At 46.3% G+C, this 24,650-nt stretch overlaps 1 protein-coding gene across 1 annotated transcript in view; it reads right to left on the bottom strand.

Moving 5' to 3' along the window:
- MTX2 (metaxin 2) overlaps positions 1-24,650 on the bottom strand; it is a 418,975-nt gene that overhangs the window by 105,153 nt on the left and 289,172 nt on the right. The window contains exon 6 of the mRNA XM_086956187.1: positions 4,019-4,111. Within this exon, the coding sequence (XP_086812313.1) occupies positions 4,019-4,111 (93 nt within the window). The remainder of the gene's footprint in view (positions 1-4,018; positions 4,112-24,650) is intronic.

Raw genomic sequence — 24,650 nt, 5'->3', positions numbered from 1 at the left:
CAAACGAGGCCAAACTATCCCGCCATTTGCCTTAGGATAGTTACAGGCCGAACCATTAATTAAAAGTCCCAAAAGGGCAGTGGATGGAATGGAGCAGAAAGGAGGAAGGTACTAAAACATGTATATTACTCAAGAGAGTTATTGTTACTGGTAAGTAACTTTATGTTCTCTTGTGTATGATGATGAATAGATACTAGCACTTTTGAATCGATTACAGGAGTACCAAGGGGAACACAGAAGTGATTAGTTTTGGATTGAAACAAATAATAGCTATATAAAAAAGACTAGACAAAATTAAAAGAAACACTTCTACATTCTTATCAAAAGAAACAATACTCCCTCAACTAAAATCTGCCTGTTCCCTCAAAATGTTTCACAGTATTTCTGTTAATGATCGATGCATGTTAAATGCGCACTGAAAAGAAACATTACAATCACAAAAGACCAAGAATACAACTTTTTTTATTAAAAAAAAAGAAACTCTATAAAACCAAATACAAGCTAATGTAGAATGAGGCGTTCAAGCACAGCTAAAAGAAAGAGGGACCAACACGAGGAGGAAGGTGATGTGACAATGAAAGGACAACAGGAAGAAGGTGTAAACTCTTCTGAGAGAAAGTTGATTTCAACTGCCATGGATCCGTTACAGACAAATAAGCAAACATTACATCTTCCTGCTCCTTATCCTCCTTCCTATCGGATCTAACAAGCGATACCGCGCTTTAGTTGGTGAAACTTATGTCAGAGGTAAGTTGATGTAGAGCATTCAGCTCTGGCCAAAGGAATGGGCTGTTGCTGTCAACAAGATGTGTACAACTTAATTGGTCAATAACATAGTTGATCTTCTGGTTGTTGACATGGCTGTCAACAGTTGGCAAGCAAGATTTAGGTTGTGTTTTTCAGCAGTGAGCAAAATGCAAAATGTGTTGCAGAAGAGTGGACATTATCTTCACAGAGGAAGGCGAGGACACTTTAGAAACCCTTTAGCGCCAGAATGTTCAGCAATCGCATGACTGCATATTGATATCTAATTTCGAATAGAAGCAAGAGTTGTAAAGCAGAGTTGTACTGCTGACCATCTCCTCTCCAGGCGAAGGAACCTCTGAGGAAAAAGAACAATCCTTTCTCTTTTCCTCAGAAGCTTAGCAAATCGGAGTCAGAGATATTGCAATCTTGGGGAATCTGCTTCGGTTGCAGACAGTATGTGTACCCCACAGATTACTTGAGGGCACATGTTTTGCAAGAGCTAAAAGGTGATTTTTTTTGTTTTTACAGGAGGTTCAAGTCATGGTAAGGCGTAGTTATGCAACATGGGATAGTTTGGGGCATTTCACGTAACAAGCACTATATGGAATTCACAAAATTATGTGTATTAAGCCCTTACAATTAAAATTGTACTCGGGCCTAGTATAATCCTTTTGGAGGTGGAGAAGACTTAAGAAGAAGACTCGTGATTGCTTAAGGGCAAGTCTGAGGAGATGATTTCTCGGGTTACAGGGGCTGCCATTACAGTAGTAGGGTGATTTATTATGATTATTATTTACAGTTTTCGTATTGTGATAATACATGTTGTCTGATGGCTACTTCCGAGCAAATCTTAGTCTGAATGACAAGTATAGAAGAGTATCCAGTCAGATGATCTGCTGTTAAGGCCACGTGGACACCCTGTATGGTAAGAATAAACCACTGATCTGTGATGCCAGAAGATAAGAAGACATTCTCATAGTTTGCTTGAAATTCTAGACTCTGCCTCATCTTGTATCCGAGTATCTTGTGAGAAAAGAGATGAAGGGGAGATTCACAGTCAGGAACCTTGATAGCATGCTTTCTTAAACGTATGGTGTTCTATTCATGCCTTTCCTCAATCTCAGATAGCTTGATGAACTCAGAGGATGGTTAAGGTTGGACAACTCGATATCCAAGTCTCAAATCCACACAAAATGAATAAGATTGTTTTTTATCAATACAGAAACATTGATAGTGGTTTAGATGTTTATGCCTCAAAGCGCTAGCATTTACTTCAATGAAGAGGCAATATTGATAGCTGGCATGTATTCGTGTCTATTTTGTAGACTAGGAAACATTTCTATTTTTGTCCCAAAAGATCCATTATCCCAAAATACAAAGAAATACAAATGACCAATCAATCTCGTGACCTGTTGAGCATAGGAGATGTCAGCATTAAGCTTTTAACTCACTGAAGCATCTTACGGGCTGACACGTACAAGTTGTAACGGTACAAAAGGGGGTGGTGATGGACGGAGCATCTGAATCAATCAAAAACTCACACCCAGTCAAAAGATCTGGGTTTAATCCATCACCGTTCTTTAGCCCACTCTGCCACCCCAGTTCAGACATGGCTATATGCAAATCAGTCTGACCCTGTGCCTCATGGGAACAGTCCAGCCCGAACCGCCAAGCCATGTCTTCCCTGGACCGGAAAAAAGCTTCCGAGAACCGGTTTCTGGCATTCCAGCCGTCTTCAGCCAGGCTTGCTTGAATCCAGTGGCAAAGTGAGCAAGGGACTCATGTCTGAGTATACCCTGCCACACTTATGGAGGCCAAAAGCGGTACAAAAGGGGGTGGTGATGGACGGAGCATCTGAATCAATCAAAAACTCACACCCAGTCAAAAGATCTGGGTTTAATCCATCACCGTTCTTTAGGCCACTCTGCCACCCCAGTTCAGACATGGCTATATGCAAATCAGTCTGACCCTGTGCCTCATGGGAACAGTCCAGCCCGAACCGCCAAGCCATGTCTTCCCTGAACGGTGATGGATTAAACCCAGATCCTTTGACTGGGCGTGAGTGTTTGATTGGTTCAGATGCTCCGTCCATCACCACCCCCTTTTGTACCGCTTTTGGCCGCCATAAGTGTGGCAGGGTATGCTCAGACGTGAGTCTCTTGCTCACTTTGCCACTGGATTCAAGCAAGCCGGGCTGAAGACGGCTGGAATGCCAGAAACCGGTCCTCGGAAGCTTGTTTCCGGTCCAGGGAAGACATGGCTGGGCAGTTCGGGCTATATGCAAATCAGTCTGACCCTGTGCCTCATGGGAACAGTGCAGCCCGAACTGCCCAGCCATGTCTTCCCTGGACCGGAAACAAGCTTCCGAGGACCGGTTTTCTGGCATTCCTGCTTGCTTGAATCCAGTGGCAAAGTGAGCAAGAGACTCACGTCTGAACATACCCTGCCACACTTATGGCGGCCAAAAGCGGTACAAAAGGGGGTGGTGATGGGCGGAGCATTTGAACCAATCAAACACTCACACCCAGTCAAAAGATCTGGGTTTAATCCATCACCGTTCGGGGAAGACATGGCTTGGCGGTTCGGGCTGGGCTGTTCCCATGAGGCACAGGGTCAGACTGATTTGCATATAGCCATGTCTGAACTGGGGTGGCAGAGTGGGCTAAAGAACGGTCGTGGATTAAACCCAGATCTTTTGACTGGGTGTGAGTGTTTGATTGATTCAGATGCTCCGTCCATCACCACCCCCTCTTGTACCACGTACAAGTTGTAAGGCACAGGCATTTATTTCTTAAAGTAGCTGGATCTCCTGGCCGTGAGCAGGTTAACATCTAGGGTTTAGAAGCTTAGAGTGTGGATACAATTGGCTAACAAATAAAGAAAGGCAGTTTTTACTAAATGGTTTTTTGATTAGTCCAAGATGTGATAAAGCATGAAAGCATTAGAAGTCCTGCTAAAGCTTTAAAACTTTGTCAGGGTGCAATCATTCCACGGATATCAGGAACACGTGATTTAACTTGTTTCATTTACTATTTTTGAACTGGTTGAGTGTCTTTACACGGCTTCAATTATTTTTAGATGCAATGAACTGATTTCAAGTGCTTTTTAAAAACGAAAAGTCAGCCTCTAGGAAAGATTACATTAACATCCACTTTCCCTAATATCCCACTTGGGCTGTCTAAATCAAAGTCAAGTGTTGCTTATGCCGGGGAAGTGATTTGTTGCTGGTCTGCTCTTGATACCAAATGCCACGAGGCGAAGCATACAGTACCTCAGCTGTCAGAAGCATGTTATTGACTAATTCCATGTAGGCTTTCATCTCCGCTTTCTGTGCTTCATCGAGGCCATCGCTCAGTGAGTGACCCTAAGGAGAAAGAAGCACACGAATTAAAGAAATGAAAACACACAAGAGATTAAACATCCAGGGTAAGCCATTTTAGGAGCTTCTTCACATTCTGCTTATTTGAAACGTGTGAAAATATAAACAAAACAGTTTCCAGGAGAGAAGGAAGCAATAGGTCAGCTTTTCAGGAAACCGGATGCAGGCGAGTTAGGTGCTCTTTGTCCACAATACTGCTATTGCCAAGGCTGCTTGTGGGATGGTACGACTTTGTAATAAAAACAAGCATTGGCATTGCCAATACGTCTCGCTTTTGGGACCTTATAAGTTTTAGTTAGAGCACAATATTCTTGGTACAGCAACATACACTGTTGCATGGCAAAACACTTATAAGGTCACAAAGACGAGACAGATTGACAGACAATGCGTGTTTATTTTTACAAAGTAAGCATTGCTTCAAGTACACCTCTACACACAACAAGCAAGACTGAATCCTAGAGAGGAAACAAAGAACCAATCCGTGCTTACAGCCTGAATGGCAGCAAACACACCCGGCGTCAGCACTCTACCTACAGAGATAATATATTGTGTCCAGTACAACAGACACTGGGCTTCGAGGCCCTTGAGTGAACGACGGCCTTGGTGCAAACAAAACAAAACTGTGAAACCGGAAGGCAGGACAAAATCTTGCAAGTATAAGGAAAGGCACACGAAAAAAGATGGGACGGAAGAAAGAATGGGTGACAAGAGGAAAAGAAGGAGGAATAAGGGAAGGATTGCAGGTGAGGGAAGAGGGAAGAAGGAAGAGGGAATATAGAAAAGATAGACGGAAGAAAGGACAGACAGAAGGAAGGAAAGAGTGAAGGATGGAATAATGGAAGAGAGGAAGGAAAGAAAGGTTGGAAGCAAGGGAGCAGGGGGGAGAAAGAATGGAAAGTCCAGGATCTTGGGGCAAAGGGTGGAGTGGACGGGCGATACTATGGAGGGACAAATAGAATGTGGGAAGGAACGACAGGGAACGTGAGAAGGAAAGGGAGAGTTGTAAAAAAGGTAGGGCAGAAGGAAACATGGATGGTAGGAAGGATGGACGGAAGAGGGAAGGTGGAGCGGAGCAGACCGAAGGGGGGGGGGGGGAGAAGGAAGGTGGGAGGACAGGGAAAGAACCTAGGGAGGGACAGAGAAAGGGGGCAAAGAGGGAAGGAATAAAAGGAATGAGAACATAACGGGGCAGAGAAAGAAGGAAAAAGAAAAGGACGAGGGAATTAAGAAGGTGAAGGTGAAAGAACAAAGAAACAAAGAGCACGGGTGAAGATGCAGTTAGGCACGGGGATAGAAGGATGAAAGATTAGAAGAACTAGGGGCATATTCACGAAGAGCCATCAAATATAGCTTTACATCTCTGCACTCACAGCCCTGTCACTCTTCTTATACATGTGTGCAAATGTATAAAATATATTGTCCTCTGATGCACCAGGTATGGTAATTAGCCCACTTTTTCCCTACACTTAGCTACCGTCATACGCTCTCACTTAAAAATCAAGGCCTGTATACTCTACAGATAGGGGCCCCAAGCAACCAGACCTGGAGCTCTATAAAGCATCAAGTCAATACATTTGAAGGCACGATGTACAGGAAACGCAGAAATATACAGGAAGGTGACATAAAGGCGGACAGGTGAGGGTCCCTAGAGAAGGACAGGGGAGAAGAGGCGCATAAAATCGGAGTCTGTTAGCCGAAGCAAAAGTAATTTGCATCTCTCTCAGATTACTGCTCCAGAGCCTGAGCTCTCAGAGTAAAAAATGGGTCAATTGAGATTGTAAGGAATGCAATCCAATGAACAGAGGCGGAGGCGGGAGAGTGGAGGGGCGAGGCGGGAGATGGAGTCAGTCAGAGGTGGAGAGGCAGAGACACAATAACGGATACGGATAGCCAGAAAGGGTGAATGCAGTACAAGCTCCGGCCAAGAATTAGAAATTAGAACTTCGTTTCCAGTGGCACTGTTAAGTGGAGATTGTAAGGCATGCAATCCGATGGGCGGGGGTGGGAGAGTGGAGGGGGCGGGCGAGAGACGGAGTCAGTCAGAGGTGGAGAGGCAGAGACACAATTACAGATACGGATAGCCAGAGAGGGTGAATGAAGTACAAGCTGGGGCGAAGAATTAGAACCTCGTTCCCAGTGGCACTTTTGAATCGAGATCCGACTGATTGGTTAAAAAAAGGGTAACATAATGTGGTAATATCAAATGTTTTCACCCATCAAGAGATGTAAAACTCAAAATGTGCATTATTAAGTTTATTATAATTTTAGGTTAAAGGACTTGAAGTTGAACAGGGATCAAAGACTCAGAGTACATTAAGGGGCGTAAAGAGGGAGGGGGGGAGTAAAGAGGCTGCCTACCATCAAAGTGAAAGTGATCGCGATCGCGGGCTGTAAGGCTACCCGCGAACGATGCACTTAATGAGCCATGGCGGCTCGTAACTGTGCGAGTAACCGCACGCTCTAGGCAACACAAAAAGCTATGGTCGGCTTTTTAAAGACAACTCACTAAATGTCTCGCCAGAGCAGCGCATGCGCTGGCTCTGGGGAAACCTAAAAAACTGTCTTTCTGGAACCACTTGACGTTAGTACTTTGTGCCCTATGCTTTGTGGTAATGAGATTATAAGACAGTTTAGTCTGGCAATTGCTGCCGGTGACACCACATACTAAAGAGCAGTACCACTTTCAGATGACTCGTGTTCCCACTATTTTATGGTTGAGTGCACTTGCACTTATTAGATTCTGGGTACAAGAGCAACTGGATTCGGTCTGTCTGGGAACAGAAAAAAAGACACAGATCGGTCGCACAGGATGGATAGTTCTTTGAAGAGTAATTGTTAACATAGTGGACCCCAACATCTCACTAGTGTCCGGTCTACAGTTATCAGCAAAGCCATAGGCTGTGTCTACATACAGCCAGACTGAAAGGCATTTGTCAATACTCACCCCAAAGAGATGATTGTTAAATCAACAATTGGTAACAGAGCAGACTGGCCTTAGGCCTTAGGACAACGCGCACATGACATTCTGTTCCCTTTCTAATTCCGGATATTAACTGAAACTCAGCCTAGACCAATACCAGGTAATGGAAGTCTATTTCATGTCAGTCTATTTCATGTCATGTCAACCTCTGCCCCTGAAAATTAATTACTAAACCTCAGTTCATTCTACATCTTGAACTTATATTGAATAATCTATTTCTGGTGTTTTAATCCAGTGGATATCAAACCACTGCTTATGTGGTGCAAAGTAAAATAATTTATTAAGTTTTGCCTGCTTTTTAAGTCTCGCCTAAAGCATGCATGCACGGTTGCTTGCAAGGGGTACTGTATACAAAAAAGGGCTTTGAGCCCACCCATTACGGATCATTCTTGGGCTTCATTGCCTCTCATTTATGTTGTCTTCCAATTGGGCAGCGGGAGTCAACTTCCCGTCCTCCTATTGCAGCTGGAGCAAGGACAAAGTATTGATGGCTTCATCTTGATTACAGTTCTTCGGCCGCTGGCCCTATTACTGAGGTAGTATTTTTTATCTATTTTTCTTCTTCTTCCCCTGACTCAATCATAGTGCCAGCAGCTAAAAGCCCTTCAGTACTGCCGTTCTTGTTGCTTCTTCCCCTGCCGCTACCCCACACCCATCCGTGTTCCATATTCCCCTACCAATACCCCGTCCGTATTGCTTATTCCTATTTCCCCCACCTCGCTGTGTTGCTTTTACCCTGCAACCCTCCTGTTGTGTTGTTTATTTCCCTCCCACCTACTTATTGTGCCCCCTATCCCCTCCCCCCAACTAACATGATGAAAACTATGATTACTGTCCCGTTGCCACTTCTATGATACAATGGCTGCTTCATGTAACCCCATTGCCCCAGTTGCAAAAACAACTGAAGTCATCATCAAGTCACTCCATTACCTTGCAAACTTGCAGCTCTTGAACGCAGCACTGACTGTAGCAGTGTACAGAAGACTAGCCAGATGATGGTGATCAGCATTTTGGCATCAACTGAAGTGGATGACTTTACTTTCCTGGTGCAGAGACACAGTATCATTTACTCTCCACTAGTCGTCTTGGGGGCTTGTGTCAAAAAGACGCACAAAAGGCTACATTTCTCTAAGCACTTGTTTCTTTGGTGGCACGGCCGGCCATGAGGCATGGTGAACTCATTCAAGGAGTTGTTATATGCCACCTTTACTCCCCCACCATTGGTTCAGGTTATTGCAAGTGTCTGTGCTATTTGTAAGTTCCCTGATTTGTTTTTAAATGTAGTTCATTTTTCTGGCTTATGACGTTTCACTTATACCCCATCATGTTGCTTAATCCCCTCCCCTCGCTGTGCTTCTTACTTATCTTCCTCCCCCCAGCCATAATGAATGTTATACCAAGCCCCCCAGTGCCTAATATTTAGGAGGCAGGCCCTCCCATACTTTCTAAGGCAGTGGATCAGGCCGATGGTTAGGTTTACTAAATCACATCAGCATTGAGAAATAACCTGGGGTCAAGCTCAAACCAGGACGCCTCATCAAGCATTGGCATAGCCAATAGGTCTCACATTTGGGACCTTATAAGGGTTTAGCAATGCAACAGTTGCTGTTGTTGCACCAAGTATATTCTGCTGCATAACTAAATACTTATAGGGTCCAAAAAGCGAGACCTATTGGCTATGCCAATGTTTGTTTATTTTTGTTGCTATTTTGTTTAAGTTGCCAAATCTACAATAGTTGGACATGGTTTTTGTTAACAGTTCTTTGCATCAAATGAACTTGTTTTCATTGCTCCGAATGTTGTTTCCATTCTGGTTGTAGGAAGCAGTCATTCCCGGGTGTGTGGGGGTACCTAACTGAGTGCATGCGCCAAACTTTGCAAATGAGAAAAAACCTGGTGCAGGCGCAATTTACAAGTGTGGAGTGAGCCCCAGGCAGCATGACTGACTCACACAGGACTTAATGCACTGCACCTGCATACTCAGCATGGTTTAAGGAAACTTTACCCACTCCCTCCCAGGCATCGAACATATATTTACCAAGAAACTCTTAGAAGAGCCTGCCTGCTGCACTGACGACTGGTGGTGTGTGTGCCTGGTGAAAGCGTGCACTGACGGCTGGTGGTGTGTGTGCCTGGTGAAAGCGTGCACTGACGGCTGGTAGTGTGAGCGCCTGGTGAAAGCGTGCACTGACGGCTGGTGGTGTGTGTGCCAGGTGGAAGCGTGCACTGACGGCTGGTGGTGTGTGCCTGGTGAAAGCATGCAGCAACGGCTGGTGATGTGTGTGTGCCTGGTGAAAGCATACACTGACGGCTGGTAGTGTGTGTGCCTGGTGGAAGCGTGCACTGACGGCTGGTGGTGTGTGTGCCTGGTGGCAGCGTACACTGATGGCCTGTGGTGTGTGTGCCCGGTGGATGCGTGCACTGACGGCTGGTGTTGTGTGTGCCTGGTGAAATTGTGCAGTGACGGCTGGTGGTGTGTGTGCCCGGTGAAAGCGTGCACCGACGGCTGGTGGTGTGTGTGCTCGGTGAAAGCGTGCACTGACATCTGGTTGTGTGTGTGCCTGGTGGAAGCGTGCACCGACGTCTGGTGGTGTGTGTTTGGTGGAAGCGTGCACTCACGGCTATTGGTGTGTGCGCCTGGTGGTAGCGTGCACGGACGGCTGGTGGTGTGTGCCTGGTGGAAGCGTGCACCGACGGCTGGTGGTGTGTGTGTGTGTGCCTGGTGAAAGCGTGCACTGACGGCTAGTTGTGTGTGTGCCCGGTGGAAGCGTGCACTGATGGCTGGTGGTGTGTGTGCCTGGTGGAAGCGTGCACTGACGGCTGGTGGTGTGTGTGCCTGGTGGAAGCGTGCACTGACGGCTGGTGGTGTGTGTGCCTGGTGGAAGCGTGTACGGATGGCTGGTGGTGTGTGTGTGCCTGGTAGAAGCGTGCACTGACGGCTGGTGGTGTGTGTGCCTGGTGGAATTGTGCACTGACAGCGGGTCGCGTGTGTGCCTTGTTGAAGCGTGCACTGACAGCTGGTGGTGTGTGGTGCCTGGTAGAAGCGTGCACTGACGGCTGGTGGTGTGTGTGCCTGGTAGAAGCGTGCACTGACGGCTGGTGGTGTGTGTGCCTGGTGGAAGCAGGAGCATTCACAGTGATAGAAGACACAAATGAAGCTGACCAAGATGGAGGGGGAAAAGGGAGGGGGGGGTGCAAGCAGAGGAGCCTGATTACAGCAATGAAAACACAGATGGCAACTGTGCACATGCACAAGCTCGTTAACGCAAGCTGTAGGCCAGCAAAAGCCTCTGGTGGCACTTTTAAAAGCCACTTACTAAATGTCTCGCAGAGACAGCGCATGCGCTGTCTCAGGCGTGACTTAAAAGGCATGGCATGCAGAATTCCTCTGCAATGTGCTATCTTTACTCTTCAGTACAAAGTCCTGTACTTAACAGTGTACATTTCCACCCAAAGTCAAAGTGCAAAGTTCTCACCTAGAAACCTCTACAAACCAAAAGCCACATCCAGACACACTGTAATCTATCTCACGTCTTCTGCTGTTTACCACCCAGACTACAACTGCTAAGACCTAGATAGGTCCATTTCTACAAAGCACAATTCAAACATCTTTATTACCTTATCCAGAACCTTTTTTCAAAACCCCATCTAGATCTCTCGTTAAAAGTCCCATATAAAAAAACTCCATTGCTGGTGAATAAAACAAGGCAGCAGAGAGCCCCTTTTGTGTTCACAGGTTAGCCCCAGTCTAATTACCATACAGCAGTGGTTGGCCTCTGAACACAAACATTTCCTCCCCACCCCAACTCACCCACAGCTCAGCTCTTTCACGCTGGGGCCAAAACCTTGGTGGGGAGAATGAATTGTTGGTTCATGAAAGCAGAGGGTGAGGGGGAGATGCGAGTGAATGAACTGGGTTTAAGTGGCATTAAAAAAGTGCCTCAGGCATCTAACAGATTATTAAAAGCAGATTAAACAGGAGTGAAGTGAGGGGGTGAAGCTACTCTTTGCATGATCTCATCACAGCTTCTTCTGTTTCTGTTAACACTCCAATGGACGAGAAGCTAGAACCCTGTAGCACCGTGGGTCCAGTTTACCCATGCCACAGGCGGGCCTTGCTAGTCCGGCTCTATCTGATCTGTTGGGAGTCCGTTTTTTTAAAGACAAGGTCGGTTTCCAGCTTTACATGCCCAGGGCTCGAGAAATGTACTCGCCCGCTCGCAAATGCGAGTCAATTTCTTCAAGGGCGAGTCAGTTTTTAGGCCTACTTGACCGGCCTGGCGAGTGAGATCGGCCGCCGTCCCAACCAGTTTCCATGCAGCTGCTGCAGTGCCAGGAGAATTCTATAGGGGGCAGCATGCTGAAATGATTACCTGAAAATGCGGGAAAACCACAGGTGTTGATTGACTGATTGCAACTAGGCCTCATCAGGCCGAGCCCGTGTTGCAATCAGCCAATCAGGTGATAGAAGATAATTTGTGCTCTCCGGATACGTGTATGCTACGCATGTTTACACGCTTCTCATTGGCTGATTACAGTTAGCCACGGCAAGATATACTGCCAGAGAAGCGTGTAAGCTGCCTTTCCAAGCCCCGCCTGCACATTCAACTACAGGAAAAGATTTGTGGACAGCAGTGAACTGGCAGAGCACAGTACGGCTGCCATATTCTGTAGGTGGCCACTCCACTGGCAGTAAACTATGACAATCACTGGTGCCCGAGCAATGGCGAAGTTCTCCTCCTGCACCCCGGGTGTTGTCATCCAGAAAGGACCTGTAAGTGCAGCTCTGCCCGGGCTCTGAAGTAAGCCACAGCCTTTCAGAGACAGCTCAGTCTCTCAGAGGAGGGGCCCTAGACGGTAGGTGCGCTTGGATGGGGGCTGGTTCAGGGGTTCTTGCTCCGATTGTAGTGCTGGGGTGGTAATTCGTGGCCGGTGCAGGAAAGCTCTGTGGGGTGGGGTGAGGCGGGACAGTGGGTTTTCTCTGAGCCTCTATATTTGAAAACAAGCTGAATGCCATGCCCGTCTTTTTTTTCAAATGAACTTCCAATGTTTTTTTGTTGTAAGCTGAGCTTTTTTGTTTGTGTGTAATTTCGCAGCCGCCCCTCTAGCATTACAAGGCGGACTATTCCTACCTCTGGCCTCGAGTGTACTAATGCTATTTTCCTCCACAAACATCTTTGAAATGGTACCGTTTTTTATTTACTCTCACTGACTGTTAGCTGCGCATTATGTCTACGCAGCTGGTGCCAGATTCTCTCTTCGGCGCAGCTACTGCTCATTGTTATGCATGTGAGGCTGAGATAGTGAAGCATTTACGTGCACCATTCTGAGCGCTAGTGCAGCTCCACAGACACCACTAAAGCATGCCGCTTAAGTCCATCTCTCTCTTCTCAGATGGCTCCGCTCACCTTGCTATTCATTCATTGGTACCAAAAATGTCAAGCAACTTGAATTTTCTGTAGCCAGTAAAGAAACGTAGCTGCCCAGGAAAAAGAAATATGCGTCCATTTATTGACTCAACAGTGTGTGTGTTGTATTTCTTACTGGCAGGCTCAACTAACTGTGTCACACAGGCTGTACTAGAGCTTGAATAGTCGGAGCAACAAGCTTGACCCCGCACCGTCTGCCTTGGCCTTTCCTGTAGGCTGAGTAACTTGATTCCTGTGTCATGGGGGGGCATTCTAAGAACGGGTGCCGCAGTTAGCACGTTTCCGGCGATCATCTACACCATGAAGTACTTCGCAGTTCCTCAGTCCCTTGTGAGTACGGTCCTTCTCGGTAAATCACTGTAAATAGTGTTCTTTTACTTAATTGTACAGTAGCTGATCAAGCCAAGGTGCTGATGGCCGATCGTGTAACCTGCAAAGGAAGAGAGGGAGGGGGGTGTGAGGGTGAGCAAGGTGGGCCCATCTCTGGTTAAAGGTTCCCAGGCTACTGCATCATCTATTCTCCCATTGTTCATTTAATTATTTTATTAAGGTTATGGAGCCTGGGCGTGCATTACCGTCCTGCACTAGCTTATTCTGCTGCGCCTAAAGCACGCACAATTGTTAGAGTGCAGTGTAAGCAGAACTCAAGTTGTCGTCACAACAGCCTGTTAACCTGCCAGTATTACAAAGCTGTTTATGCTTTTTGGGAGGCTAGGGAAAGATCCTGCAGATGTATGATTCGAGAGAAGTAGCAAACTATCGACAGGAAGAAAGGAAAACGAGAAAGTGGTGAAATAGATTGTGTGTGGAAGTGAAACAGGGTGGAAAATGGGTAAAAGAAAACTAGAGAATGATGAGAATGGAAAAAGTAAAAGGGTTAAGGAAGATGGGGAAAGAGAAAAGCGAAGAAAAGGACAAAACAAATTTGGAGACATGGGAAGAAGAGTGAAGCAAAGAGGAGAGAGGCAAACAGAAAGCAATGAGAGATGTGAGGGAAAATGAAGAGGTGGAGAGAAATATGAAGAGCAGTAAAATATCAAAAGGGAAATGCAGACCTGGGAGATAAAGCACAGTGACAAGGGGAAAGCATATGAGTGTGGACAGAAATTTTGAATCTAATAAAACAACTACAAAGAATGAGAACGAAGATTCCTTAAATGCTAAGCTTGCCTTCTCGCCCCGCCCCTAGACCAGCCTCTGGCTCCACCGCTAGTGCACAGTTTAGTGGTGGTGAGTACCTGCACTTATTTATTTCTACTTAAAGAACTATCTATCAATGCTCCAACCCCTAGCCCACTAAATAGGCACAGGTCTTAAAGCATGCCTCTTTATCCGAATGAATTTGCTGTTTACAATTTGGTTTGCCAACGTTTTCTTGGGTTGTTGGCGCTGCAAATGCTTTGAAGAAAATTCGTATGCAACCAATTTGTGGGTCAAGTGCATTGATGTTAGGTCAAGTAGAAAATTCTACTCACTCGACCTGCAGGTCAAGTAAGATTTTTTAGATTTGTCGAGCCCTGATGCCTGTACCCCTTTAAAAATGCACACCCAGTCCCAGAAAGACAGACAGACAGATATTTCGCTCCAAGATCCCCATAGGGCGGACAGCACCCAGACACTAGACGGGACTAAATCCTTCTTTTTTGGTAAAAGAGAATATATATATATATATCCAACAAAGAGATGCACCAAAAGCTTGGAGGCCCTCACATAACGAGTTTATTTTTTCAGTTTCCTCAGCAGCGCTTCAACATCTTGTTCGGCTCGAGCAATTGTTGGCCATTACAGTTCAGACGCGTTTCGGGCGTCACCGTGCCCTTCATCCAGGAAAAAGGCCAATGGGGAGAGGCAGTGAGGTCTTTCGTTTTATAGTTCTTAAGTCCCGCCTCTATTTTGCCGGTGTGCAGTGTAGTGTAGTACTTGTAGTTCATAGTCCAAGGCAATCCTATAGTAGGTACTCACTGCCACTTTCTCCTCCAGATATTCGTATATCCCTTAGTGGGTTGCTCGGGATGCACAGGATGAAGAAAGCGCTTTCCTTCACTGCAGAAACCCTCACGTTATTCCTGCTCGTGCAAGGGTTTGGTGCATCTCTTTGTTGGAGATATATATATATATATATATATATATATATATATATATATATATCTATATATATCCTCTTGATATTCCCGCCCAGCCCCTGTTACAAAGTGTTATCCAGTCTCCTGCTTTAAAGCCATAGCTAGTGCCCGCTTATGAAAGCCATAAATGCTAAGTTTTCCAGGTCCATGCAAAACTAACCGACTCCAGTCTAGATTTTCCTTCTGCATTCACAGACTTGTAGAACTGGTTTTACAGTAAGCCACAAAAATTAGTACAATCACTGAATGCAAATAAAAAATACAGGACAGTTACTGGTGTGCAGCTATTAATGGTGCAGCAGGTGCAGTGGCACCTGAGCCTAGAGGCCTCAGGGGACAATTAAACTCTTTATAACTGTCGCTTTTTTTTCCTACAAACGCAGCAGCCGAAGCGCTGAAGGGATTATTTTCCTTGCTTGCCTAAGGTCCCCAATAGCCCTGGCTATGCCACTGACCAGTTATCAGGCATAGAGTTGGGAAACTTGACAAGGCTGCAAAGCAACCTCCAGATCACCCAGAAAAAAACAACATATACCCCACTTCAAAGAATATTTCCCCATCAATCAACATCCAGAGCTCCTACCCTTTCCTTCCCCCTTTCAGTCCATACGTACTGTAGCTGTATATGTAAGTTATGCAAATCAGACTGAAAAGTCTGCGGGCAGCTACAAAAGTATTTGAAACTGCTTTCAGAGAACAAACCTTCAGCATCCCTGCTCACCTTCTCTTCCTCGCTGACTTTCTGTTGATTTTTTTACAATGAGCCTTCACAAGCAAGCAAGCCAAAAGCAGTAGGAGCCCCACTTCTTTTAAAAAATAACTAAAAAAATCCACAATGACATGAAAAGGATAAAAAATACATTGATGAAACCTGTCCATACATTTTAATGTTGTGGGACTCAAACAAATGCCACTAGGAGCATGGATTCTATTACAGGACCGGAGGCTTCAGATTATATCTTTACTGCAAAATCACAGCAGCCAATGAACTACAAACTACATTTCCCATGATGACATGTATATAGGCACGCCCCCACAGTCCATAAGAACCCTTAGCCTGCCGCCATCTTCCTCTTTCTTTGCTGCTCACAGCAAGAGATAAGTGCACCTTGTTCCCTCTCTTTGCTGCCTTGCATTGGTTGTGTTTAAATCATATTGGAAATAGCTAATACTTTTTATACTGGCTTTGTTATTGATGTATGGTACCTTCATTTGTTGCCAGGAACTGTGTATGAGGGGTTGGTGCTTTAGCGGACGAGCGCGTGGTTAGGAATCGCGTCTCGTCAGCCCGCTTCCATTTTCATTCCTCTGTGGCTTGTGTGGTGTTCGCGCCGATTCTGGCGCGTTTGAAGTTACAGTCGCTGACCGGGGGCAGACCGTCACCGACTGTTCACGGAGCCTTGGTCCCGGGGCTTGTTGCTTTCCCATAGTAGGCGCGATTATCGCGCACGCGAAGGGCTTCCCTAATAGCCCGATGACGCGGTAAAGGCCGGGTGGCTCTCGGCGGCAACGCGCTCCCCAGCGAGCTGAAATTGGGCTGCATTACGGCGGTTTTTCAGTCGCGTTTGGGCAGCGCACTAGCAGCGCGAATTCCCCTGTCATTCAAACGCATTCCTAACGGTGAACGCTCTGCTCCTAATCACGTATGGTTCAGGTTGTAAAATTCAGGCCTGAAGAGAGTGGGCACACGCTCTGGGTAATTTGATATTGGCCTGGGTCTCTGACCTCATTGACTACAGCTTTGCTGAGGGGGGTTTTAGGACGATGTCTGTGTGCTTTGGGCTAACCCCCCCCCCATTACCCTCCTTGTGGCTGTGATAGAGTCTGGCTCAGACTATTAACTTGCTATTTGCCTACTTCAGTAATTCCTTAAGCCACCCCTGACTATGGCCGAGTGGGAGCAATACCCAGAAGGGTATGCTGAGGAGGAGACATATGAAGGACAGCAGGAGGCTGTCTTAGAGGACAATTTGTGAATGCTTTGGACGCCTCCGTCCAGTCCTCCGTGAACAGGGCTATGGAGACCATGGTCCCACAAACTGTTCAGCAGGCCCTAGCAGCGTCTCTGCGTCCCATCAGGAAGCAACTAGAGGGCTTCGCAAAGAGGCACAGCTACAACAAAAAGCCGCAGAAGAAGCAGGCAGAGGCTTCTACATCTAGTCAGGGCTCTTCTGACCCGGCACAATGGCCACATGCACTTGCGCTGTCCGCATTGCCAACCAGTGGGGCAGCTGACCACTCCTACTCGGGAGGCAAAGCTAAAGCTAAACTCAGGGCCCATACCGACACGGATACCGACACTAACACGAATACAGACACCGACACTGATACCTCGGAGGAGCCTCCTCCACCGAAGAAGGCCAAAAACATCTCAGCCGACTGGGGATATTCCTACAAATACCCCTTTCACCTTCGACCCATCTGACATTATGCACCCTAGGTCCTAGGACTGGGTGCCCCCCTGCAGTCTCAGCCTACCTGCACGAGAACCTTAGGAAGAGTTTCCCAAGAGAGGTGCGCAATCGCCTAAAGTCAGAGTGTCCACGACCAGAACTCCCGGACAAGCTGGCGGAGACGCCGGAAATAGACGCTAGCCTCCTGACCTTTCTACGGAAATTTTCAAAGGATCCCAAACGGGGCATCGATAGAGCCTGGAGGGGATCTCAAGACAAAATGCTGGATGTAGTAGGCCCTTTGGCCAAAATTCTAGAAATGGCTTTAGCAGCCAAGGAAGCATCTACGCCGGTAGATCCAGATATATTGGCTGGCAATGCCAATTGTGCTCTTTCATCCGAGAGGCGTAAATCTCTCCTGATAAGGATGGACAGCAACCTGACGGAGCTGGCAGATGCAGAACCCGGAACCCTGGCGGCGGGTCAGCTATTCGGCGAGAGGTTCGTCAAGGACGTTTCAAAGTACGTCGGGACCTTCACGACATTGGATAAGGCACAATCGGGGATTAAAAGAGTATTTCACCAGGGTGTTTTTAACCGGGGCGGGGGCCGCTCGTCAGGCCGTGGAGGTCCCCAAGGCTCCCAGAGAGGCAACTTTGGTCGTGGAAGAAACGACTATGATTCCACTAGAGGTGGGACATTCTATCCATCCTTCAGGAGGTTCAACAGGGGACGCTACCAGTCCAACAACAACAGGGCGAACTTCAAGGCTCAACAAAACACAAGTGAGTGTTGTAGACCTTTCTCTTCTTCCTTTGGGGTGGTACTCAACACTGCCTACGGCAGTGGCAGGAGCTAACACAAGACGCCTGGGTGTTGCATTCAATACAGGGTTTTCACTTAGAATTTTACTCTCGTCCTTTTAAGTCAGGTACCCTTGCAGATCTCCATTTTTCCCTACAAGATCGCAGTTTTATAGAGGAGGAGATCGTTGGGATGCTGCAAAAGCGGGCAATAGCACCAACCAGCCAGGGGCCTCACGGCTTTTGCAGCACCATATTTATTGTACAAAAGAAGGGAATCTGGAAACAGACTGGTTCTAAACCTCAAAGAATTCAACCAGTTTCTAACGTACAATCACTTCAAGATGGAAGGCATCCATCTTCTAACGGATTTGCTACAGGAAGGGGACTGGATGGTCAGGTTGGACCTCAAAGACGCCTACCTCCCCATTCCAATCTTCCCGCTGCATCGCAGGTACCTCCAGTTCAGGTGGAACTGCCAATGGTACGAATATTTGGCTCTTCCTTTTGGGCTCTCCTCAGCTCCTTGGTGCTTCACCAAGATAATGAAGCCGGTTGTGGCTCATCTGCGAGAGAGAGGGATACGTCTCATAATTTACTTGGACGACATCTTGATAATGGCACAGAGTCAGCAAGTGCTTCAAAAGCATCTCGTCCTTACGACAACGCTGCTTCAAAGCTTAGGTTTTGTGATCAATCCAAAGAAGTCGGTGATAGTTCCCACTCAGGTAATAGACTTCCTAGGATTCACAATAGACTCGATGTCAACCTGGTTGTGCCTTCCAAAGGCGAAACTGAAGGATCTCAAGAAGGAGATCCGGAAGTTGCTCAGCAGTCAGACAGTCACCCTCAGGGCGATCGCAAGAGTAGTAGGGATTTTGCCTCATCTGTCCAAGCGATATTCCCGGGCCCTCTTCATTACAGGGCCCTGCAACGTCTAAAGATCAGGCATCTCCAGAAGGGACTGTCCTATTCGGACGTCATCCCTCTGTCGCAGGAGGTACGGACTGAGTTGCAATGGTGGCTAGGCCATGTAGACGCCTGGAATGGCAGAGCGATATTTGGCTCCCAACCAGAAGTCATAATCGAGTCCGACGCCAGCCGTTGGGGCTGGGGTGCGCGTTGCGGAGACATCTCCACAGGCGGCAGATGGTCTCCACAGGAGCTTTCCTTGCATATAAATCGCTTACAACTGCTCGCAGGGTCGTTCGCCGTGCGGACGTTATCCCTGAGGCAGACCTCTTGTTGTATCCTCTTTCGCATGAATAATGTGTCAGCGGTGAGGTACATCAACAAGTTGGGCGGCACGAGGTTGTCGCTTCTTGTACAGATAGCCAAGGATTTCTGGCATTATTGCCTGGCAAATCAAATCTCAGTAATGGCGGAATACCTTCCGGGCCAATCCAATCAGGTGGCGGATTGGAATTCAACGTACCTCAGGGATTACAGCGACTGGAAGTTGCTTCCCGAGGTCTTTCAGTGGATCCAGAAGATTTGGGGTCCATTTCAGACGGACCTTTTTGCCTCCAGACTGACATACCAACTCCCGCAGTTCTTCAGTTGGAGAACGGATCCATTGGCGAAAGCGACCAATGCCTTTCTACAGGATTGGTCAACGGCAATCCAATATGCCTTTCCCCCGTTCATGTTGATCCCCAGAGTAATGTCCCAGGTGATCAGACAACGGGCGGAGATAGTCATGGTGACGCTGTGGTGGACGTCCCAGTCATGGTTTCCCAAGTTGTTACAGTGGAGTTGCGATCTCCCCAGACTCCTTCCGGAGTCGGAATCGCTATTGCTGGGCCCGCATCAGGAGCGGCACCCATTGATCTTAGAGGGCAGGCTCCAGCTGATGGCATGGAGGCTTTCAGGGAACAGTGGCAACTGCCAGGTGTTTCGAGCAGGACTTCTGAATTTATCAGGCAGGCCTGGGCACCATCCACACGTAAACGGTATTCCTCGGCCTTGAAGAACTGGATGGTTTGGTGCGTGGAACGACATTTGGATCCCGTGGGGCCCGAATTGCCCCACGTGTTTAATTTTTTGTCGGATAAGGCAGCGGACGGATTGGCTTATAGCTCGGTGAACAATTTCCGGTCCACCATTTCTGCGGGGCATGCCCAGATAGATGGGAAACCGGTAGGCATGCACCCAGTGGTGTGCAAATTGCTAAAGGGTATTAGGGTTGCCAACCCACCAAAACCCAAGTATACAGGTTTGTAGGACGTTTCTTTAGTTCTCACGTTGTTTAACAGATGGCCTGTCAACGCGCTCTTATCCAGAAAGCAATTATTGGCCAAGCTGGACATGCTACTTTGCCTTTCAGCGTGCAGACGTTCATCAGACGTGCGGGCTCTCGGCGTTACAGGTAGAGTATTTACTCCGGAAGGAGTTTCATTTACCATTTCAGGTCGCACCAAAACATTGTCATGTCATATTAATTAAAATGCTTTTCATGATCATGAGAAATTATGTGTGGTACAATGTTTAAAGATGTATGAGGAATGCACAAAGGCCATTAGGCCTCAGGGCTGTTCACAATTGTTGATTGCATTGCAAAAGCCTTTTAAACCTGTGGCGGCCGCCACCATTGCCAGATGGCTTCGTTATATTATGCAAGAGGCTGGCATGGACATCACCATTTTTGGTGCCCATTCTGTAAGAGGCGCTATGGAGTCAAAATCGTTCATGTTGGTTTCTAACATTCAGGACATTATGCGTTGTGCAGATTGGTCCTCTGAGTCCACTTTTAAGACATATTATTATAAGCCGGTAGGGGATATTACCTCTGTTGTTGTTAATGAGCGTTAAATTAGCATAATCTGAAGCCTCCGGTCCTGTAATAGAATCAAAAATTTGCTAGCATTCACGCCAAGAATTTTCAATTCTATTAAGGACACGGGGCCAGGATTATCCCACCCGGCTTGGTTAACTGTAATAGCTTGCCCACCCAGATGTTTTCGGTGGTTACGGTTTCATTTCCTTTGTTTCAGGATCAGAGAAGAAATCTGAATAAACGTAGAAGACTACCAGGATATTCAACCTGAGAAGCATGTTTCTTTCTTCCATGTTGGAGGAGTTATGATGTTATTCAAGTTACTCTTGGGACTTGTTCGATACAAAGAAAGAGGAAGATGGCGGCACGCTAAGGGTTCTTATGGACTGTGGGGGCGTGCCTATATACATGTCATCATGGGAAATGTAGTTTGTTTTATTGTTATTTATGAAAATATGCATTTTCATTGGCTGCTGTGATTTTGCAGTAAAGATTGAGAAGCATAATCCTCGCCTCCGTGTCCTTAATAGAATTGAAAATTCTTGGCGTGAATGCAAGCAAATTTTTGACTTGCGCCCTCCCAGACAGGTGAGCCCCCCAGTTTGAAAACCTCTGCTGTATAGCCTTCTTTACGCTACCATAGCTACCAGTAAGCTGAACTGCACTTCTGGTTTTTCAAACACAATGCCGTCCTGGGAATAATGTATAGTCATTCAGGTTCCATTTTTTTTCACCCCCAGTAGCATTTCATCCATTAACACATGTTCGTCTACAATATGGCTAAAAGACATTGACAAAGCGAATAGCTCTCGCATAGGACACTCAACACTGGAATGTTAATTCAGTCTCCTCAGGACTCCGAATATTTTCAGATCAGTGAAATAAGTATAGCAAATCCATGCTGCACAATGAGGTTTGCTCTTACATAAAAATAACTTGCTAAAAATGAGTTTCTTTCCACTTTTCAAACGTGAAAGGTGAGAACAAAAAGGAATAAGCAAAATCAGGTTTCTCTACCTTACACGAAAGCAGCATATCTAGCACAAAATCAGTTTACCACATTTTTCAAAAGAGGCAATCCTGGACCAACACATGTAACCATTTATATGCAATCAAAGTGCTACATAATTATTACAAAGGTTTCACAATCCACGGCCCAGTTTTTCGCTCGTCTGTAAGGATTCCATTAATAGGTGTCGGGAGGCAAATACAAGTGGTTTGACTTTTTCAGACCTTGAAATTACTGGGAACAGAAACATTGATCCGGTTTTGATGGTACGGATATGAACCTGATAAACCTGCAGATGAGGAGTTGCAGGTGCTGGGTTAGAGACCGGCCTCTGACACCTCTTTCATCACCAGATGGGGAACCGATAATTGTCCCCTGAACCAGGCCCACACCTGAATTGGCCACAGATGGACAAACACCCTTTTGCCCTCTAATTCACACTGGCCACCCCACTAGCACTTACCACCTGGTAAGAGCAGGTGATGGGAAAGATCGCTGGGCAGATCACTGCCTTCTTACAGGATCCAATGTTAAAACAATCAGATCTCTCCAGTCACAACCGCTTCAGCTGCATCTTTTTGGGACCAGGCTTTTAACTAATGCACAGTGAAGGAGGAACACATGTACCCAAAAAAGAAACCATTCATTGGTATCCTCAACAAATTCTTAAAAGTCTGCCATCAATTAATGTTTAGGGTTTTTCTCCCAGTTTGTGGAATCATTCTGCATCTTTCTCTAAGATAATCAGGATTTCTGGAATATTCACTCCAATGGCCTAGAAAGTACAATCTCTGCCCCGGTGGGACAGAACCCAATATTTTATGCCCTGTTGGTCTATCATCTTCAATTCTTCAACATTCTCTTTTGACTTCCAAAGCCACTTACTACAGAGATAATGGCACCGCATATTCCATTCTCGATGAGTCACTTGATCCTTTTGGTCTCTCTTGTAATGCTATTGCCCTAATATGTAGTTCAGTCTTCAAAGGACACAGCAGAGAAAGTCTTGCTTCTTCAACAATTATCTCTTCAGGGCTGTCAGATATGTTTCTTGGGATACTTTGCCATCTTTTTACATGCCTGACGGAGACCGATCTCTGCCCCAATACTACTCACAGGTAATCCACAAAACAAGCCCTCAACAAATATCTCCGGAGGAGTTTGGCAATAATCCTTCCACTTCAACATTTCCTGCCTAGCAACAAATGGCATTCTGTCTTTCAATCTTCACAATAATGCTAACATTTATGGGAGGTGTCACATGACTGTTTGAACTACTGACAGGGCAGTAATCCTTTCAAGGCAGAATGTCACAATTACTCCTCAAGGTTCCCAGCTGTTGACGAGCTCAGGTCCTTTCAGACTCATGGAAAAGGCCCCGCCCCTTCAATGCCTCGCCCCTCTTCCCTTGGTGAGATTATTTTTCAGGTTGGCAGGTATGCATTTCATGCTGCTCAGAGAGATCCGGACATTCGAGTTATAATGAATTTTAACTAAGTGTTCTTTTAGTTTGTGATCTCAAACCTAAAATTGGTTGTAAGTTTCACAAGTTACAATAAACAGACCTAAGCTGTGCCCAACAAGTCATCAACATGATTTTATCTAGTTTATTCATTACATAGTCGTGGCATATAAAAAAGTTGCTGCATGTCAAATACTTGGTATGAATGCTAGTAAATATAATAGGTACACAGGAAAATATATCACTAGGAAAAGAGACATTCCGGAAACCCAGCATCAACTCACTTTTTTAGTTTTAAATAGCCCGTGCTTGGCATAAAGGTATCGGAGCGTGTTACATCAAAACAAGGACACATTCGTGTTTTTTACGGAGGTTAAGTGCTTTGCCCAGAATCACAGAATGTTGATTGAGCCGACACCGGTACACGTTCCCAGTTTCCCAGGTCCAAAGTCAGCAGCTCTGGCCACATACTTTATGCCACATCCTCTCCTCACATTCATATCCATTCCAAGAACATCAAAGATATATGAATGAAATGGGAATACACACTTGAGTGGGTTTGAGCTCGATACGGTTGTATATAAAAGAGGAGACAGGAAGATTTAGTGAAGGTTAGGCATTTCAAGAAGGTTTAAAATAAACAGAATATGAAGCACATGAGTGGGTAAATGCTGTAATGCCTGTCTGGGTGTTTCATGAAGTGCATTTGTGTAAAGGCAGCAAAGTGTGTCTGAGTACCACAAAAACTGACAGTGTAAGTGTACGTGTGTGCATAGAGTGTCACATGAAGTGGCTATGCTAATATGAAACAGGGTAAGATTATGCAGATACGCCGAACCAGGGACAACACAGAGAGTGGGAGGAGGATGGGAGTGAAGAAGGAACTGCTGATGCAGGCACTTTCAAAGAGTGCATGCGCAAAAGTAATTTAAAAAGAAAAAAAATAGTACCTGCAGGAGCCGTGGCCAGTGGAAGGATACTGGCCAATGGAAGCAGTACTTGTTCCAAGCTCCATGGCATAGACGAAGTAGCAAAGCCCAGGAGGAAGCTGTGGGCAAGGAGGAGCACTGACTAAAAGGAAGCATAGAACCCAGAGTGACATGGTAGCCAACCAATGGTAAGTAAAGTTAAGTAATGGGCCCTTTTAACCCTTTCCCTGCTGCCGTCGACCGTCACGAGCACTACCTCACTGGTGATGCGAACGTCCAACGGCCGACGCGGCCCCGCCCACTCCGCGAAACCGCCGCGGCTAAGGTGCTAAGATTTCTTTTTTCTTTACAAGAGATCTTGCAAGCACAGAGTAAAACCTAAAAACAGACGATTTGGTTTGCAGAGGGAGAGAGAGCTGAGAAACAGGTTGTGTGGTTACCTTCTACACCCCCTCTTTGCTTACTCGATGAACCAGTCTAATTACAGATTACCAGAAAAATAACACAAGTAACCACTGGTTTATAAGATAAGGTGGACCACAAAGTAAAGACATTTTGTTCACTTTCCTACTCTGCAGTTTTGCAAAGGGAAACTGGAAAAGAGTACAAGCGGGTTACAT

Source organism: Lissotriton vulgaris, chromosome 2_1 (assembly GCF_964263255.1).
Source record: "Lissotriton vulgaris chromosome 2_1, aLisVul1.2, whole genome shotgun sequence".
NCBI classification, from domain to species: Eukaryota; Metazoa; Chordata; class Amphibia; order Caudata; family Salamandridae; genus Lissotriton; species Lissotriton vulgaris.
This window is presented reverse-complemented; position numbering and strand designations above follow the sequence as displayed.